The sequence below is a fragment of the Sus scrofa genome, chromosome 3 (assembly GCF_000003025.6).
Source record: "Sus scrofa isolate TJ Tabasco breed Duroc chromosome 3, Sscrofa11.1, whole genome shotgun sequence".
Lineage (NCBI taxonomy): Eukaryota > Metazoa > Chordata > Mammalia > Artiodactyla > Suidae > Sus > Sus scrofa.
In genome coordinates, this window is record NC_010445.4 from 52554479 (window position 1) to 52575495 (window position 21017).

At 47.7% G+C, this 21017-nt stretch overlaps 1 protein-coding gene across 50 annotated transcripts in view; it reads right to left on the bottom strand.

Moving 5' to 3' along the window:
* The window catches only part of MAP4K4 (mitogen-activated protein kinase kinase kinase kinase 4), a 166453-nt gene that overhangs the window by 71451 nt on the left and 73985 nt on the right, over positions 1-21017 (bottom strand). For all 50 annotated transcript variants that reach the window (XM_021087162.1, XM_021087163.1, XM_021087156.1 and 47 more), the window contains exon 3: positions 17570-17626. In XM_021087162.1, the coding sequence (XP_020942821.1) occupies positions 17570-17626 (57 nt within the window). The remainder of the gene's footprint in view (positions 1-17569; positions 17627-21017) is intronic.

Consider the following 21017-nt stretch of genomic DNA (forward strand, 5'->3'; position numbering starts at 1 on the left):
GGTTGCAGACGCGGCTCGGATCCCGCATTGCTGTGGCTCTGGTGTAGGCTGGTGCCTACAGCTCCAATTTGACCCCTAGCCTGGGCACCTCCATATGCCATGGGAGCAGCTCAAAAAAACACAAAAAGACAAAAAAAAAAAAAATTTAAATCACACGTAGGAAAACAACTGAACAAAATCAATGTGTAACACCACCCTGCTTTTGATAAAATCTTTCCAAAAAATTTTTGTTCAATCTCAATTGCTATCAGCCAAGCTTCTTATGTAGTTTATGCTTGAATCAAAAGTTTAGAAACTGCCAAAATTAACCATGTAAGCACTCTAGAGACCATGCTTGCTGCCAGGGCAGGGACGGGATGGGGACAAGGGTGGAGGGTGTCTAACAGCCACTATTTACAAAGCTCAGTGATTTTCCAATCCTGACCTCGAGGATGATAACAGCTGATAACAGCCGTGCAAAGATTCTGGGCATGTTTCAAGCTCCCGCCTTGATCTTTTCCTCGCTCCTATCCCTCCCCCACCCCCCACCCGCAGGAGCTACCCTAATTCCTGCTCATATAATCTGGCATGTTTCATGAGACACCACACTAGGCATGTGAAAAAAGAAAAAGGAGCAATAAAACTAGGATCACCGAGAGAGAAGTCATAAAATCTCCTTTTGGTGTGCTACCATTCACCTGTTATGGTATTAAGCCAAAATCAGCACTAAGTGCCCCCAACCTGGCTCCTGGTGCTTCCTGGATGATAAAAACTTGCAAGCATGTGCCAATTACTGCAATAAGGAAATGAGACTGCCTTTAAATGTGTTTTGTTACTTTCAAGTAATTCCATTCATTGTGGGTTATCTATGTATCTGCTCTGAAATGACAGGTTCCATGCAAATGCAACAGAGAGACCTCTGACATATAGTCACAGCCCGTCAAAGTGTCTGGAGGACCTTCAAGAAAACCACACATGAAGAGCCACTCCCTCCCTCCCACCTCTCAGTATTCCAAGATGCCCCCACAAAAGTGACTCTGGGAGACAAGGACCAAGTTCCACACAGCTTCAGGGAAAAGAGAGAACACAACCGAGATATGTCAATGCCTGACACACTCCTCCCCCCCTTCTAAGAGATGTCAGGTGACACAATTCGGGTAAGAGCAACATCTGGCAGGACCTGCCGTTCACACCTCAGCCCCTCCCATGCTGGGGAAGGTGGGGCTAGCTGGGAAGCAGAGCTCGCAGCAGCCCTTCTAGGAGCTCCCAACCCCTAAGTGGGCAGGTCTCACGGTGCAGGGAGGAAAGTCACAGGGCAGCACCCAGAGTAATGACTCCAGTATGAACCTCAGCTCCGTATTTCCTAACTCCGGCTGGGAAAATATTTTACATTTGCTCCCTCCCGATTTTCCCTGCTCTGTAGAAACATACCACGTGAAAACAATCGCAGATGCTTCTGAGTCTCAAATGAAAACCCACTGTTCCTGACCAGCCTACGGGGCTCGGCCTCCACAAGGCCACCTCCCGCTCGAGATCAGACAGGTTAACTGCCCTCCTGTCACTTGATGAAACCCAACAGGAAGTTTTGCTGTGAACCAAACCCTCTATTCAGGTACAGCCCACTGGGTGCTTCTCCAGAAAAGAGAAGCATCTGCTTCTCTTTACACTCTGGCAGAAATGCATCAACATGTGCCTCCTAGCCCCTGCTGCTGGAGACACCCCCCCACCCCAGCCTCCCTCCAGCTCTTCTCCACAGCCACACTGGCTGCAAGTCTCAGGCTCCAGAACCTAAAAAAAGGCAATGGAAACATCCAGTAGCAGAAAAATCCCACAGTCTGGAGACAATCTGCTGTCTTTCACAGCACACGCCCCTACAGAAATTCGCTGAAAATCTACCTCCTCTGTGGGAACATAAACTCCAGGAAAATAGGGACGACTCCTGTGCATCTCCATGGCTGACAGGGCCTGTCATACTAAATGTGTGCCACTGTATATAGCTAGATGCTGATAAGATAAGTGATCTTTAAATTAAGAAAAATTTTTAAAAAGTAAACCGGGAGTTCCCGTCCTGGCTCAGTGGTTAACGACTAGAAAGCATGAGGTTGCGGGTTCAAACCCTGGCCTCGCTCAGTGGGTTAAGGATCCAGAGTTGCTGTGAGCTGTGGTGTAGGCTACAGACACAGCTCAGATCCTGCATGGCTGTGGCTGTGGCGTAGGCCGGCGGCTACAGCTCTGATTCGACCCATAGCCGGGAACCTCCATATGCCACTGGAGCGGCCCAAGAAATGGCAAAAAAAGATTTAAAAAAAAAAAAAAAAAAAAGAGTAAATCTCTGCCTGTCAGTTTCCTCATATGCAAGATGAAGAAATGCTGATCCATCCTTGACCAGGGAGTCACAACCTGGGGAGGGAAGTGGGGGGAGTTAAAAAAATTAGGTAAAGGAGTTCCCATTGTGGCGCAGTAGCTTAAGAATGTGACTGCAGCAGCTCTAGTCACTGGGGAGGAATGGGTTCAACACCCGGCCTGGCGCCGTGGGTTAAAGGAACTGTGGCACAGGTGGCAGTTACAGCTTGGATTCGATCCCTGGCCCGGGAACTTCCACACACTATGGGTATGGCCAAAAAAAAAGTAACATACAGAGACCCTCATGGTGCCTGGCACAAAGCAGGTACTCAAATGTGATATTTGGAAAATTAACTATAATTCTCTTTTGCTCTATAAACTGAGCATGTAACACAATTCTGAGCACAAAGCCTTCCTGCAACAGCCTGGGCGGGATGAGCCCAGGTAACAGGTACCTCGGCATCCCCTGCCCTCTGGCAGGAAATAGGTACACAGGAACCCACAGCGCACACCTGCCAGGTTTACAGCCTCACTGCTGTGACAGCGGAGAGGCCAGACAAGGGTGCGGCCACCCCCGAGGCCAGCAGCCAGCCTCCCAAAGGGTCATCTTCTTCCTGCTGCACGGTTCCCCTAGCTGTGAAGACTGGTTAGTACTACACAAGCCGTCACCTCTGCTCACGCAGGGACATGGAGAGACAATGCAGGTGCTCCTCTTGGAAAAAATGTGAAAAGATACCAAAAATCCAGATTCCGGAAGTGCTGGCAGACAGACACAACCAATTATCTTCAATATGTTACTCAATCAGAAGGCAATTCGCTGCTGAGACCGGTGTTAATCAGCTGTATTCTGAAGCTTTAAGGATGGCACAGCTGATAGGGACAGACTGCCATGGCTGCACATCCAGTATTTTCACTCCAAGGAATAGTCTGACCACAACACACATGACTGTTGATAGGGAGGACTATTTGTATCTTGCCAGAAGGGAGTTCCCGTTGTGGCTCAGCAGGTTACAAAACTGACTAGTATCCATGAGGACAAGGGTTCAATCTCTGGCCTCACTCAGTGGGTTAAGGATCCGGCGTTGCCATGAGCTGTAGTGGAGGTCACATTTTCGGCTCAGAACTCATGCTGCTGTGGCTGTGGCGCAGGCTGGCAGCTGTAGCTTCAATTGGAGCCCTATCCTGGAACTTCCACATGTTGCAGGGTACGGCCCTAAAAAGCAAAAAAGGAAAGAAAAAGAAAATAATTTTTCTCCTTAATGTTATTTCAAAAGACATAGAAGTTAGTGTTTAAAGTGTGAATTTTGGAGTTCCCATCATGGCGCAGCAGAAACGAATCTGACGAGGAACCATGAGGTTGTGAGTTCAATCCCTGGCCTCATTCAGTGGGTTAAGGATCCAACATTGCTGTGCACTATGGTATAGGTTGCAGACGTGGCTTGGATCTGGCATGGCTGTGGCTGTGGCTGTGGTGTAGGCTGGAGGCTACAGCTTCAATTAGACTCCTAGCCTGGGAACCTACATATACCTCAGGTGTGCTCCTAAAAACACAAAAGACAAAAAATTAAAAAACAAAATAAAATGTGAATTTTATTGCATACAGGTATAAAAAGTGTTTTCCAGAAAACAAATCTTTAATTTTAAAAGTGGAAGGCAATAACACAGAGTTATGGTCATCTGATTTAAACAGGTAAACAAAAATAGTTTTCACAAATTTTGAAGCACTAAGTCCAATATCCTAACTTAACCTCACATGTTTTGCCTCAGCAAGTCCCCCCAGTCACCCTGACCAGCAGGACAGCAGCAAAGGAAGCAAAGGAAAGGTATAGAATCTTCTTTTTAATTCACTGGAAAGATAAATGATCAGCAAGCTGTCTGCTAATCATTACTTTCTAAGAACTTCAGGGCAGGGTACAACGCACACGGGGCACAAAACTGCAGGAAGTCATGTCAGTCTAAAAATAGCTCATACCTCGAGATCATGCTCCTTGATCCACTTTCCCTCCTTGTATACTCACACAGACACAGACATACACCCACACACTGCAGAGAGTAAGCTGCAGGCTGCAGTCTCAGACAGGGACCTGGAAGGGCAGCCTGAGCCATCGAAGATGCAACCGTCAACCAGGGCCACTTCCTACAGAGCATAGCCCTCCTTCCCAGGCCCCAGCACCCGAGATGCCCAGTGTCTGTGGAGCGGGGCACATAGGGAGAGTCTGGGTGGCCCTGGGCACAGGCGACCCTGCGCTACCCTCAGGTAATGGGGCTGGATTTCCAGAGTGGAAGGGGGAAGGCAGGGGGCGGGGGGGGGGGGGGGGGGGGGGGCCCAGGAGGGAAGGAGAAGACAAGTAATCCAGGGCCAGCATCACCCACACACGTGCCAAGTCACTCCTTGATGGCGTCTCCAGCAAAATACAAACCCGTTGGGTCCATGTTCAAATCAATGTCTCCAGTGAAGACCCTGAAAGGTCACTTGTCAACCCAAACACGGGAACACGAAGAAGGACACCGTGGGGTGGACCTGCCACCTCCCACCTGCAGCACAGACCACCAGGCTTACCATCTGCTGGGACCCAAAACACCAGGGCTGAGAGGTGCTGTCACATTTCCTGATGGCCTTTTAGCCAGAAGCACATCCCCACATGAGTTCACACATGGAACACGGGTGTTCACTCAGCGGGTAGGGGGCCCACTTGTGGACAGAGAGCAGGCAGGACTCAGAGAGGAGGCCTGGTGACAGGAAAGGGTGCAGCTGCCCCCACGCGGAGGGAGGGAGCTGTGCAGGTGTAGAGAGAGCACTGGGCCTGAACAGTTCGCATCACAGGCCAGGGCCCTACACAGCACCCAGCGAGAGCACTCACAGGACACCAGGCCACTTCCACATCCTCAGAGCCCACACTAAGTCACAACACAATGGGACAACTCTGCAGGAGAGGTCAGAAAAGGGCTTCTTTTCCTGCCGGGCTCACTGCAAGTCGGCAGGCTCACATGTGTGGCCATCCGCTAGCTAGCTCGTCGGCACAGCGCTAAGCCTGCAGCTACAGCTGGCCTGTCTGCAGGATCCATTAGATTGATTGGTTTATCTAACCAAGCACAGAAACAGGCTGGGGGAAAGACGGAGATTAAATTTTAAGGGTCTCTAAGGCTTACAATATTGAAAAGGAAAACCTTAAAATCAAAGGGAAGAAAAAGAAATGCCTCAGAGTTAAGAGTCCATAATAAATAAAGGGCTAACTTAGAGCTCTCTACTCAGATCTAAGATCCCCTTAGTGGTTTATTTTACTTAAAACAGTGACATCCTTAATTGAGGGGGTGGATCACAAAATCTTAAAGATAAAATAAGTAACCAATTATGAAGACTTACGTGTTTTTAAATGGCATTATGAATTTTTTCAAATATTATAAAAACAAATGTCAATCCAGGGAAAAGACTTCCTCACAATTACATAATTTTAAATATATGTATATAAAATAGTATGTGTAAATTTATGACATATGACATAAATACAACTAAATGGATACATAGCCATTAAATAGCTATATAAAGAAAGAAACCTGTGGTGGAATCTTCTCTAAAGATTATCTCTAAAACTGTACAGGAGCTGCAGAGAAACACATCTCAGACACGGCAAACCTTTTGAGATCACTGAGTGCCCAGAGTCTTCACTGATGTTTCTGCTGTCTTACCAAAATGACCTTAGGATGAAGAAAATTAGCACACATCCAACAGCACTGGGCTAAGCAATTAACAGGTAAACGGTAAGACAATGACCCTTGAAATTCACCGAAATCTTCAAGTCTGCACAGAAAACCATCTTGGGCTCCTGAATAAGCTGTCTCTTCTCTATCAAGTAAGCACCCTTGGCATGATTCCATTATACACCAAATCACTTCCACAGAGTTGCAGGAGATAAGCACATTCTCAGAGCAGATGTGTCTGCTGTGGGTGCTGCCAAGCACACATGGACACCCCACAGCTGTGCCCATCGATCAGACGTGATGTCACAGGCAGCCTGGAGACAGCCTGGCAGCCAGCACCTCCCTCCAGCACGAAGCAGCAGCTGCTGGAGATGGCACAGTCACAAACCCCGGGACCAAATCACCCGACTGTGCAGGAGGGTGGACTTAAGCACCAACAGAAACACACAGAACCCCAAAGAGGGTAAAACTGTATGTGCATTTCCAACCACGCACACTGCGCCCCAAGCCTCCACCCTCCAGAAGGGAGGAGGGAGGACCTGCTCCCAGGGCGAAGGGTGAGCAGGAAGCTGGCTGGCCCCCAGGACAGGATGGCAGTCAACAGCGGTGCGACAGCGAGATTCTCCATGGGTGGGCGCTTCATGAAAAGTCTTTGCTGCAGACCCCTAACAGCAGGGAAACTGGACGCCAAGGAGCCTGTGAGTTCTCCAAGTTCCTCATTTCTAATCTGGGGAGTTACACAACTGACCTTTTCAAACAACTCCTGCAGTTAGGCAATAAAATTAAATCAGGAAAGAAATATTTAATAGAGCCCAAAACATTAAGAATTAAGAATTGAAGGTCTGTTTTCCCTGGAGCATCACCTCAGCGCCTCTCATCCATCAAAGGAGAAGTGCCTACATCGCGGCCAAGGGCAGTTACATGCCAGGTCCTGGGAGGCCTCCTAGGGAGCCGCTAAACCTGAGGATGCTCTTGAAGACCCACTCTTTGCAACATGTTTGCCAGGAATGGAAGCAAGAAGGGAAACACCAAGATTAAAAAAAAAAATTTGCATTTATAACCCCAAAATTAAAAAAAAAAAAAAAAAAGCTGGTGGGGAGAAAGGATGAAATTGTTAAAAAATAATGTCCATATTTTTTAAAATAGCAATTTAGGATGTAGGTTATACAAAAATTCCTGGGGTTTGTTGTTGTTGTTAATTCGACTATTTGTTTTACTAGAAAAATGTCCTCAATTCATGAAGTGAATCTGCCTGGAGCACGCTCGTCCACAATTACGAAGAGCCCTCCTCACCAGAGATCAAGAATAGCTCCTTCTAGAGCATAATTAATCTTTCTATTCCACCCTAGATCTGAGAACGGTCAGCATTAAAAAGACTAAGTGTTTAGTAACTGTTTAAACGAATGAATTAGTGCAACTCCGTGAACAGCATTTAAAGAAACAAAAACAAAGGCCTGGAAACCGTGGTAGGCATTCACCATTTCCAGTCCCAACAAACTCGAACTGCATCTGCCCAAAACCATTAGGACTATTTCTCATTTCCATTGAGAATAAACGATAGCTTTTCTCGTTTCTTTCTTTTCTAATCCACAAAGCAAAAGGAAAAAATACATACATATTAAAATAAGGCTGTCTCCATTACTATAAAAGGCAATCCATACACATTTGTTTAGCCAAGGCTCAAAACATGTTGGAAATTCTTCTTTAAAACTGCCAGGACATTCTTTAGAAGCAGCACCCATGTGCAGGGCTCTGTCACAAGCCTAGAGAGGCGATGAGAGTCTAAGAGTTAGTTCCCCACTCTGTGTAATCTGGCAGAGAACGACACAAGCATGCAATGACCATGCAGAAACTGCTCTCGAGTCGCCTGTGAATCAACAGGACATAGCTCAGAGAGCAGGATGAAAGCGGTTGCCAAGGACTGGACAGTGTGACCACAAGCAGGGGACAAAGAAGCCACCGGAGGCAGGAGCTTGCAGAAGAAGGACACGACAGAGAGGGCCCTGAGAGAACCTGAGCACAACAACTGGTGGCGGTGGAGGGGGGGGGGGTTGTTGGGGGGGTGTTAAAAGCCTTCAGCAAAAGTCATGGGTTATGAAGAAAAGGAACAAAGAAGCCCTCCTTTGCCTTGTAAAAACTAGATGCTAGACGCTTCACATCTATTACATAACTTTGATTCTAACGAAAGCCCAAGAGGTAGGAACTACTATTCCATTTTACAGATGAGGAAATCCAAGCTTTACTAAATTTAACTCTAAGGCCTCATCTCCCAAAGGATATAAATACTGTCTTGGAGCAAAAGCCAGGACGTGACTATTAAAGAACAGGGCCAACTTTCGCTAAGGCTCGTAAACTATAAATTCACCTTGAAAAATATTTATGGGCCTCAATGATAGGTTCATAGGAAAAAGGAGAAAAAAGGATACATCATTTTAATCAGTTCAGTGACAATTCTAAAAACAAAAGCCAGAAACGAGTACCCCCTCTTTCTAACCACTAGTAATTTTAAAAGACTCCTTTATTTTCTTTCCTAGAGGGATGAAATTCAAGAGTGAAGAGCAGGTCTCACTGCTACTTATTTATGATTAACATAGCACATCTATGGTTATTTTTAATATTTTTATTTCCAAAAAAAATGAGAAAGCTGTAAAACACGATCGCATCCCAAGAGTCCTCTGTTGCAATGATACATTACTATCATTTTCTTGGACACTGAAACCAATACTGTGTACCTATGAGATGTTTTCTCCAAGCGCCCATCAAACACAGAACATCCTGCTCAATGCATCAGACTTGAAAACCTGGAACGTAGCGGGCACTGTGGACCAGTTACCTGTGCTACGTTGGATCCCAAGCATAGGACATGCAGCCATGCTCCCAGGAGAACCAGAGGACATGCAGCATAAGGAAAAAAAGGTGGGGGTGCTGTTCTGGCAGTGAACGACGGAGCTCTGGGCAATGCCCCCATCTCCCTGGTCACCAAGTGTGGCCGTGAGAAAAACATAAAGCGTCTGCAGGACACAGCCAAACCAGCCTCAACCTCCTCCACCTATTTACTTATCAAATAGCCAAGAACACAACAGGAGAACGGACAGATGTTGGAAACGCCTCATCTTAAATGAGAATAAATTCATCCAAAACAGAAACGTGTCTCACTGTCATCACCACCAGCAGAGGTACCTATTTGTGGAGCAGTTGGGCCTTAACCCTAAGTCATCTTCCTGTGATGTTTAGGAAAAGGACAGTGGTGTTCAGAAGGAAGAGGGGTGAGCTCACAGTGGCAAAGCGTGGCTGGAAGTCTCAGCCTGTGGTCTCCTGTCCAGGTGTGATGGGGGTGGCATCTGTCCCCAACTCGGCTGTGAGCTCCAGCAGCTCCTGTGACGTACTCAGGAGCTTGCCTGGCACAAGCCCTTAAAAGCTATCGGTCACTTCAGCCACTCTACACTGTATCACTGAAGGTTAATTCCCTATCTAGGGGACGTTTTTAAAATAAGAAGTATTAGAAATGGTACGAACCTCACTCTGGCTCTTTGTCAAAGGTCCATGTTTACCTGACTGGCACCAGGTGTTCTCAGGGGGCGGACGTTACCCTCTACAAGGTTGAGGGAGCTGCTTAGTACCTTTATCTATAAAGCGTAAAGACACACGTACATGAACAGATCAACTTAGACTAAATTTTTACTGGGATGATCGCAGAAAAAAATCATAGGGGTCTATTTAGGGAGGTGATGGTAAAAATTAGGGTGTGATCTGGGGGGACACTGGGATGATCCTCAAAATCACTGTCATATTTTTTAACTGAAATAAATTAATCGACTTCTAATTGATTTTTTGAGCTTTTCTTCTGGGATTTGTTGTATAACAATACTAATAATAATAAAGAGGTACACCTCATGACCTTTATCTATAGAAAGGTTGAGTGATGATATCACTTTGCTGTACAGAAGAAATTGACAGAACACTGTAAAGCAACTATAAAGAAAAAAATAAAAATCATTTAAAAAAGAAGAAGAGGAGAAAAGGTACTTTGTTAAGAAAGATAAAAAACAGAAGAAGGAAAGGAAAGAAAGGCACATTTGAAGGAGGGCTCCTGGCCAGTAGTCTCAAGCTGCCAGCTGACACTGGTACACAGACGGTCCTGGGCGGGAGGGCGAGGAGCCGAGTGGCCAGCTGCCTGACGTGGATGGAGCCAGCACAGAACGGCCAGGCCTGCAGCATCAGACTGGCCTCTGAGCAAGGGCAAGACGAACAATAGGCCACAGTGCAGAGAGCCTGTGTCCCTCCCTTTTGTTCTGAGTCTAGACAAGAACAGCACATTCATGTGACAGCGTGCTCCCTTCCAACTGCGGAACGGAAAGCTGTTGGGCTGCACAGGCCTCGCTTTATCCCAGGAGTACGCGTGTTTGCCCCCTCTTGCCAGAGCAAGAATGTGTCTCCCCCTCCAGGACCTCACTCAGATGAGGCTCAGACTCGTCCCCCAGGTGTGACACACACGGCCTAGCGCCAGCCTGCTCCTGCAGGCCTGCCTCTCCAGCCCAACCACAGGCAGAGCCTGGTGTTTACACAGCCCGAGGAGCGCGGGGCCAGGGATTCGGAGGGCGCTCACCCAAACCCGCTGCACCCCAGCAGGCACCAGCCCGGCACCTTCGCCCACTGCAAGGAACGCGCTTCAAGTACTGACCACGACCCCAAGCATACCAGTCATCAGCAGAATCTGCTCTGGCTGATATGACAGCCAGCATCCATCTGTCCTCTGAGGTCCAGATCACAGTAGCTCTCAACGAGCCTCCTGAGAACCCGCTGTACTTGCAAAGCTTCTACAAGTGAGAATAGGAGACCCAGGTTCCAGCGCCTGTATTCTAACTGGCAACGGGCTCCTGAGCACGGAGGGTCGGTGTCAGAGCTGCAACCCTCCACGTGCAGGTGTGAGGGGGTGGCTTCTTTCCTCGGGGGCCATTAAAGCAAGGGTCTTCAAACTTCAAGGTGCACTGGAATCCCTGGAGGGCTTGTTAGAACCCAGACTATTCGCCCCTCCCTATCCAGAATCTGCAGTCTGGGATGGAGCCAGAGATATGGCATTTTTACCACATTTCCAGGTGCTGCTGCGGGGAGACCACATGCTGAAAACCCACCCCTTTACCTGTACCTGAAGCCAGAGAGCACCACTGGACCACAGGACCAAGTCAGCCAGAAGGCTGGCTGGCACGCAACTCTCCGCTCGATGGTGAGGAGCTGTGTGTGACACCATCCCACTGAGACCACTTCATCTCCACGCAACATGAGACCCTACCTATGGTTTGTCTCTGTCCCCCCTGCATCAAGACGATCCCCCAAGACAATCAGCCCTACTCTGCCCACAGCAATTATTAAACACAGATAAGGGTGCTGAACTGCACCGCAGTGTTTGGGCCTAAGATGGTCTGTCATCCAGACATCGCCTAAGTTTTTTAAAATATATACCTCTTACATAGTTTGATTCATGATCCATGTAAACGAGTCACATATTCAAAAATCCAATTAAATTTGGGGAAAAGGAAACCCTATAAATGAATTAAAATAGAAACTGAAGCTTGTGGCTACATACACAAATTGATAAGCCATACAAAGATATTAAGATTTCTAGTAATTTCTGAATACAGCACCCTGTAAACCCTTCACGGATATAGTCTAAGGACAAAAAGACCTTCCGAGAAGCCGAACTTCATTCCACGTCTACTGAGAAGTAGTAAACTTGTTACTGTAATTCTAAAGTGATTTTATATTCATTGATGGATAAAGCCAAGTAAGAAAATGTATTATTTTATTAGGAACCAAGACTTTTTTCAGACTAGGATATAAGATATAAACTAACATAAAAAAAAATGAGGAAAAGCTGATTTTGAAAAATATATTTCCGAGCTCTATCGACTGAAAGGGCCTAGAAGCAGTAACACCCCAGCAGCACACTTAGCGTCCAGATACGGGTTTCTAAATGCATTTCTCACCAAAAAGAAATATAGTTCTTTAGAGGAAAGGATCCATATTCTGGAAGATGAGCTTCAAATACCTACTTGTGTCAAAAAAAGAAAAAAAGAAAAAAAAGAAGAAGAAAAGTATGAAAAGGAAAATGCTCAAAAATTAATGGGGTCATGTCAAAGGCTACAGAAGGCAGTCCTGAAAGAGCTTCCATGGCTCAATTTGGCATGATTTGACTAAATAATAATAACGGCAGCTGTTAGTGATGGAAACTCAATGAATAAATACAACTGTCCATGTTTACAGCAATACCCTGGAAGAGAGAGAAGACAAGAAAGGGTGGGAGTAGGTAAGATACTTTTCTTTATAGTCCAATGCAACCTAGTAAGTATAGAATAGAGAATCCAAAAATCATCACTCTGCGACTCTAACTACTCACACAATATCACCTTGTGATGACTTCCCAGGGCAGAGCTAACAGCGCCCTCTATAGGAGAGACTGTGCAGTCACCTCTTCCATCAAGATGCCCAACTGGCTTCACCAGCACTTGAAACCATCAGGGTGGATGTGCCCTGAGGTCATGCAACAGCAAGTACCTAAGGCCACCAACGAGGTATTCTTGCTAAAAATACTTTTTCTGTATCTCAGCAAGCCTTAATTTCCAATGTACAAAAAATATAGAAAGATGAACTAGGTCAAGCACAACATGAGGAAAACTAGAATCCAAAGCATGGGGTATTTTACCAAACAACTGTCTGGGCTCTTCCAAAAGACAATTTCTTTAAAAAAAAAAAAAAAAAGAGAGAGAGAGAGAGAGAGGAAGAGAGAGAGAGAGACAGGAATGATGCACAGGAACAGATTACATTTAAATGACTTGAGATAAGCCAGCCATTGTATACACATAGTGCATCTTCTTTCATCCATTCAAACACCTGTCAGTGGATACATACAATGGAATATTACCCAGCCATAAAGAGAATGAAATCATGCCATTTGAAGCAATGTGAATGGACCCAGAAATTATCATACTAAGTAAGTCAGAGAAAGACAAATACCATATGATGCAAACGAACTTATTTACAAGACAAATATATTTACAGACATAGAAAACAAACCTATGGTTACCAAAGAGGTGGGGAGCATAAACTGGAATTTATAATTGATAAATACACACTACTGTATATAAAGTAGATAACCAACAAGGACCTACTGCATAGCACAGGGAACTATACTCAATGTCTTCTAGTAACCTACAATACAAAAGACAAAAAAAAAAAAAAAATAATAATAATAACCAACAATGGAAACAAACCTGGAAAATAGGTATAGATATGTGCATACACACACACACACACACACATATATGCATAACTGAAACACTGCTGTACACCTGAAACTAACACAACACTGTAAATCAACTATATATATATATATATATATTCAAACACTGACAGGTGTTTGAATGGATGAAAGAAGATGCACTATGTGTTTTTTTTTTTGCTTTTTAGGGCCCCACCTGCAGCATACGAAAGTTCCCAGGCTAGGAGTCTAATCAGAGCTGCAGCTGCCGGCCTATCCCACAGCCACAGCAACGCAAGATCTGAGCCAAGTCTGTGACCTACACCACAGCTCACAGCAATGCCGGATCCTTAACCCATTGAGTGAGGCCAAGGATCAAACCCACATCCTCATGGATACTAGATGTTTTTAAAAAGAGATAAGATAACCAACTGTATTGCACAAACCTCCAGCAATCTATGACTGGAAAAAATGATGGTAAAAATATTCCTGGCACGGTAGAGGCTATCTGAACCGGACAGCATAGGTGACAGAAACCAATTCCCAGAAACCAATCTTACTCAAAGAGCTTATGGACCCCAAGGTAAGAATTACCAATCGAGCTAATTCACTTATTTTACCTTCTAGAGTAGTAATAAAAATAATGGGACACCCCCAATTCCAAGAGGCAAACTATTAGTCCCTTATGTGTAATGGGGACAGTACAAGTCTGACATTAAGATACAAGGACTGAAATGAAGGGGCTATTAAGAATGGAAACAACTAACTCAAGTATCCTTCAAAAGCATCACACCACACCCACCCACCCACCCACACACATGTGAGCATACAATACACGTCCATGTGGGGAGACCTGAATAAGCTCTGTGGGCTGCAGCAGTGCCATCTGTGCCCATGCCCACCCTGGCTCTAAGCCACACAGGCAGACCCTGGGGAGTGGTGCAGCCGAATCTGCTAAAATCTAACGTCCAAGTCCACGTCAAAGCCTTAGCTTGCTCTGTTTTGTGCACAACTTAAGTTATGACACTGCACTCTAGTTACACAAGATGTGACCACTGGGGGACTGGGTGTGGGTACATGAGGCACCCTGTACACTTTTCTGCGAATTCCTGTGAATCTATAATCATCTTGAAAACAAAACAGAGATCCCATGTCATGTCAGGTTTCAACATGTCCTTAAACCCTTCCCACAACCAATCAGATAAGTGACACGCTTTCTTTAAAAAGAACCCTTCAAAACCCTGAAGATAATCAAAGCCTAAAATAGTTCCAGCCCAAGAAGAAACAGAGACATGAGTACACCTGGAGCAAACGGCCGCCTCCCTTCCAGACTCCTCAGTCTCCCAGACGGCCCCTGTCACCTCACTCCAGGGCGCGCTGTAAGTTTCCAGTCTGCTCTGTCTTCCAGGGTCACACCATCAAGCAAAGCAGGTGAAGTGGACCCAGGGCAGCCAGCCTAGAGCACATTCATTCAGGGCTGCCAACAGCTGACAGCTGGGAGAAGGCCCGCCCGCCACCTCCCTCCCACACCTGCTACTCCTCTGGCCTGTGTCTGAGGAATAACCGGCAGCCTGGAAAACACCTCTCAATTTCATGTGAGCAGTAGGCTCCAGTGGCAGGACGAGTATTAGATGCTCCTTAGGATGCAGCAGCATCCGCACCTACAGCTCCTGAGATTAACCTGAGTGATGTCAGAAGCCACTCGCAGTCCCGCTCTCATCCTCAGAACCCTCCCCAACTTCCCCTCCTGCTGGATCCGAAACCAGAAACGTAAGTTGGAGAGTCTTACTCCCGCTCCCAGGTCCCACCCAGGCCAACGCCTGTAACTTTACAAGAGCTGAGCCCCTCAAGGTGGCAGCGGCCCTTCTCTTCATCCACAACTACTCTCGCGTGGGGTGGGGTGCCCCCACCCACAGCGCAGAGGTTGCTCTGCAAGAGAACAGTGCTCGAGGAACATTGCTGAGAGGCCAACATGGGAAACGGCTGAATGGGTTTGTATCTGCTCTGGAGACTCACCATCTGGTTTTCATTTTACCTAAACACACGGGGTTTTGCATAGTTATTTTTAAAGGAGTCTTGAAAACGCATCTGTCCAACACTGCCTGATTTTTTAGGCAAGGAAATGCCTTTTGTACACAACTCATCCAAAGCGTCTCACCAAAAAGTCACGAAAAGGAGCCATGTTTTACAGCTCTGCTCACAGAGGTGGTGGAGAGGAAACGCGCCAGAGCGCCAGCAAGGACTGCTTAAACGAGGCAGGGACTCGGGGGTAACTCGCTGTCTGGCCTTCCTCTAGTCTGCACTCTCCTTTAAACACGACCCCTCGCTGCCTGGTGCAAAGCCGGCTGAGAGAAGGTGTCCATGGGAGCAGACAAGCTCACTAAGGTGTCCGTGGAGAGGTCGCAACAGGTCAGCTAGGAAGCCAGCAAAGAACCCCAAGTGTCAGGACAGACAGCAAATACCTCACAGACTCGCAAAGATGACATTTTGAGTGGGACGAGTCTGTGTGGCTGCCAAGGAGGAGGGGGCGGGACTGGGAGTTTGGGGGTAAACTATGACATTTAGAGTGCATCAACAATGAAAGTCCTGCTGTACAGCACAGGGAACTATATCCAATCTCTTGGGACAGACCATGATGGAAGACAATAAATAAAGAATATGTGTGTGTGTGTGTGTGTGTACCACTTTGAGGTACAGCAGAAATTGGTACAACATTGTAAACCAAATATGTTAATTTTTTAATTAAAAAATTTTAAATTTAAAAAAAAATGTAACAAGCCTGACAGTACCCAAGTCAGGAAGTGTGCTAGTGACAAGGACAAAGGCCCCTGTGGCTCCAGCAGCAACCTGCAGGAAGGGCCACGGACCACACCGCATGAACAACCGGCTGCGGTACTGGAACCAGAGTAAAGCAGCATCTGCAGTTCCCTCAGCCCTCTGTGAAGTCATCTTAAAATCAGCATGTCACTGGAAAGACGCCCACTTCCCAAAGAGCTGGAGATCAAGACAGGGTGGCCCGAACACAACAGCGCCATCCTGGACAGTCCAAGAACCTTCTGACCAGCAAGGCCTTGGTGCTTTTCCTTTTTTTCTTCCTCCACCTGCAGCATGCACAAGTTCCCAGGCCAGGGATCAAATGCATGCCACAGCAATGACAACACCAGATCCTCAGCTGCCACCAGGGAATGACCGCAATGCTGCTTTTTCAGTATAAAAAGTGACAAGGAAAAGAGATCAGTCACCCTATAAAATGTTCCATCTTCGAAACATGTATAAAGTTCTATCAGTTGTCCCCTGGTCCAGCGACAAAGTTTTCTAATTCTTACTTTAAAAATAGGCATGTCACTAGAGGGGGCGGGGGCAGAGAAGCAGCACCGCCCCCATGACTCAACTGCACACCTGACATCAGCTTGGCCATTTCTCCCTTGACAGACCCCAGGCTCGGGGAGCTTATGGCTTTTTGACATCAAGCTGCCCCACGTCCCTTCTCCTGTGATGTGTGATGTAACTCTTACCTGTAACTGGACACATTAGAAGCAATCACAAGAGGATATGATAAAATTGCAGATGGAAATGATTTAAAATAAGATGGATTCGGTTCAATATAAACTAAGCCTATTTTTTCTTAAACTAAATGTGGGCGCAGGCCTCGCTGGACGTGCACACACATAGGCACACACACACTTTTCGTCAGAGTTCACGTCTCCTCTTTCCCACCTAAAGCTACACAGTAAATCCTCATGTGACCATTTTAAGAGCTATTTTTTGCTGCTAAATTTGGCCAACAATCCGCTCAGCATTCTAGCAGATGTTTCTGTTTTCAAACCTCTGGGAACTTGGCTGGATCTGTTTTCTTTCCCCATGTTAAAAATAAAAGAAATGGCCCAAATGTGGCCCTAATGGCCCAGAGAAGCTCCCCCGCCCCCATCTCCCTGTTCACGTGACCTCCGGGAGCCTTCTCCAATCTCTCCTTTTCCATTAGAGAAGATGTTTCCAATTACAACCCATTTCATTGCCAAGAATGACATCACTCAGATGTGGTTTTTTTTTTTTTTTTTTTTTTTTTTTAAAGAAAATGCTACTGATTCTTAGTTTCTTAGGGAACATCTGCAATGACTTAAGCCAGCTTGTCTGCTGGACCTTCTGAGCCCAGTGTCACACAAGGGCAATGAGCCCAAGGTGGAGTCTCCAAATAGAACAACTACCCTCAGGGGGTGGGGGGTGGGGGGTGGGGGGGCTTGTCTTTTATAGAAGGATTTCACTTACAAACATGTGTGACCCAACCTTACTTACCTCAGTAACATCCATAACTTTGATGGCTGCCAGCTGACCAGTTTTAACATGACGACCCTGAAAAACAGAGAAAAGACAGATAATCAGCACCACTGCTCCACAGTTATCAGAACAGGAAGGCTGAAGGTTCAACAGTCACCTCGATACTTTTCCCCCAAAAGATAAGATGAAACAGCCCCGTGCTCACCAATAGAACAAGATGATTCTCCTCTGGTTGGGAAGACCCGAAAACGGTAATTCACACGCCCAACCATTAGCAGAATGAGTAAGTCTGACAAAGAATCAATTCCTTCTTTCTTTCCCAGGTTTTAATTTACGTATCAGTGCCTCTCAATGGGAACAACTGAAATAAGATTTTCTTCTATACATCAGGTCAGCTACACTTCTCAACATTCCACAGGAAGGAAGTGACCAAAAAAAGCAACCAGTCTAGGTATGATTTACCGCCAACCATGGATGACAGTCATTGCCCCTGGGTGTATTCCCAGTACCTAGTGACTGATTTTACAAGGGTTATACCGAGTCCTGACACTTCCTGTGGTCCCAGTGCGGGGAGGCTGGAGCATAGTCCAAGGGGTGCATGGAGAGAGCACCTGCAGCTCTATTGCAGGTCCTGCCAAGGACCTGGACATTTGTTACCCATTTCCAGCACCAGTAACTCAAACAAATCTGAGGTCGCTTTCCTCTACCCAGACGAGGACAGTGGGACTTCACTCCCATCCTGCCCCTGTGTCCCTCTGCAGCAAAGAGTAGCCCGTGTGCACCATCTCCTTAAGGAAGCTGTGGAGACTGTCCCTCTGCAGCAAATGTAAAACAGAAAGATTGTCCCCAGAGAGAGCCTGGTGTATTCCCAGTCCCCAGCCCGCCTCTCTTGTGGCCTCATGATGAAAAGAGTTATGAACTTTAGAGCCTGAAACCTGAGGAAAGCTCTCCATTTATTCTGGAAAGCTTGGGCAGGAACTCAAATTACAACTCGGGCAAAACAACTCCATGAAAATAACACTGAATTACAACTATGTCTGGGCTCTATGTGGTCATGGCGGGATGGAGTCCAGGAGGTCCCGGCAGTTCACCAGCAGGGCTGGGCCACAGCCCAAAACCAGGAAATCAGAACATATGAAGCCCACAGGCCAGGACCCTTGTTCCAGACTCACTCACCTCCCCAAGGCGGGCCATCACCCTTGTGTGGCCACATCAACCCACCTCAGTCAGACATCTAAAGGATATCCCAGGAGCCCCGCCGCCAGCCCCATGTGCTCCTCCAGCTGCCAGGCTTCACCAGCCCACCACCTCATGCCCGGCATCACGCCCCTGCATCCTGCACAGGCGCGGGGGACAGCCTGCACTGCTGCTGCATCCACAGCCGCATGACCCGAAAGAAAACCCTGTCCTCTAGGTCCCCACACAGCAGGCGATGCCCTGGGAGCAGTCTGACATGTGCAGCAGCCCCACCTCCAAGATGGCAGCAATCTGCTCACGTGACATGGGTCCATTTCTTCTGCCATTTACCACCTGTCTGTCCAAGACCCAACATCTCTCCATGTGTCCACCTCTGGATCACTCGTGGAAAGTGTCTACCCGTGTGTGTTCCTGAGCCTGGCAGCCACAGTGGTGCCCACCCTGCAGGCCCCCCAGATGCAGGACAGGGGGCCCACTCAGGGTAAATCTATCCCCTGTAAGTGGGTAACAACAGTGCCCACACTGCACACAAGGAGCCGACCCTCCCCCCAATCCAGGCAGGGATATGTCCCCGGATAGAGAACAGGGTCCCACTTGGGGTGCCTTCATCCCCCATAAGCAGGTAACAACTATGCCCACCCTGCACATGGGGAGTTAAGGACTCCCCGTCTGGGCGTGGGCAGGTCCCCAGATAGATGACAGGGCCCACGCAGGGTGCCTCCATCCCCCTGTAAGTGGGTAACAGCAGTGCCCATCCTGCACATAGGGAGCCAAGGACCCCCTGTCTGGGCGCAGGCAGGTCCCAGGATGCAAGATAGGGGGCTCACTCATGGGCCTCTGTCCCCCATAAGCAGGTAACAGTATGTGTGGAGAAGAGCCCACAGTGCAGGGTTGAACGCGACCCTGGTCATAAATCGTGGCTGGACATTGTTTTCCTCCATCAATGACAGAAGAGGAATGTATTCGATGACAGAAGGGACTCAAGTGACCAGATGACTGTAACTGAAATCACAATCCTTAAGCCATGTTACAATTTCCTAGAATCTAAGAAGAATAGAAACTTAAACGGTCAAAGTATCCACCCAGTACTTCCCCTGCAAGGAGCACCAAGTTCAGCTCCCCAGCACCCAGCCAGCCTTCACACCTGAACAGTCCTGTTACTCCTCCTGCAGTGGGACCACCTCCAAATTACTACAGCCAACCTCTCACTGGCAGAACCATCATGGGAGAGGGCCAGCGGCCACCCTGTCCCCTCTCTTCCAGAGGGTGGGCAATGAGGTGGCCGGCGGGGCGGAGGGCCTCTGAACATCGGATTCAGGAACGCTTTCAGGTCAGGAAAACTCACAGGTCAAGGAGAAACCCCCAGATGCTTGTGTAACAGAGGGACCTTCCCCTTCCCCTCTTGCCTGAGCTCAAGGCCACAGTGTGTCCTGGAGACTCAGCAGCCCGAGGCTGCGGAAGGGCCACGGAGTTGCTACTTGTTCACGTAGAGTCTCCCTCACGAAGGGCTGGCGGATGCGGGACCTGACAACGATCATTATTTCTGTGTGGAGAACGGACTGTGCAAAGGCATGGCCTTTCTCAGCACACACGTCTTCCCAAACTGGGTCCAGTTCAGATTACATTTAAATCAGGAGACTCACTCCAGCCGCCCTCCTCTCTAGGCATCAAGACAAGCACTGGAAGAAATGAATCTGGGACCCGGGCAGGCCTGGGTCTCCGTCCCCTGCAACCACCTCGCACTGTGTTTCCTCAATAACACTGAACTTCTAGGAGCTTCCTAAGGTGCCTGGGAGATCCAGTGTGCTGAGGGACCTGGGACCCTTCTAGGACAAGGCAGGCTGTAAGTACCTGCGTGGTGGCCACGCCGGCCATCAGCAGGGGCACCTGGAGTCCTCTCCCCAACCCAGGGTCCCACACTAGATTCCCAGACCTTCGCGACTACCCCAACCCCAGTCAGTGTGGGCCCACTTCCCGTTTTTATTAAAGACGGACCATGCGGGGAGCATGCCAGTCCTGGAAAACAGGCGGGGAGAAAAGGACTCGGCCCCAGGAGGTGCCCACATGTGGGACCCTGGGTGAACAAGGCAAGCACTCTTCATGCATTATCCTCTACTCCTCACCCAGCCCAGCGCATGTACCACTGTGCCCATTTTACAGATGGAGAAGCTGAAGCTGTGAGAGGGCCAAGTTAACCAGCTCAAAGATTCTCGTGCCGATCTGGTCCCTGGACCAAGCCGTGGGCCTTCAGAGAGAAACGACCACAACT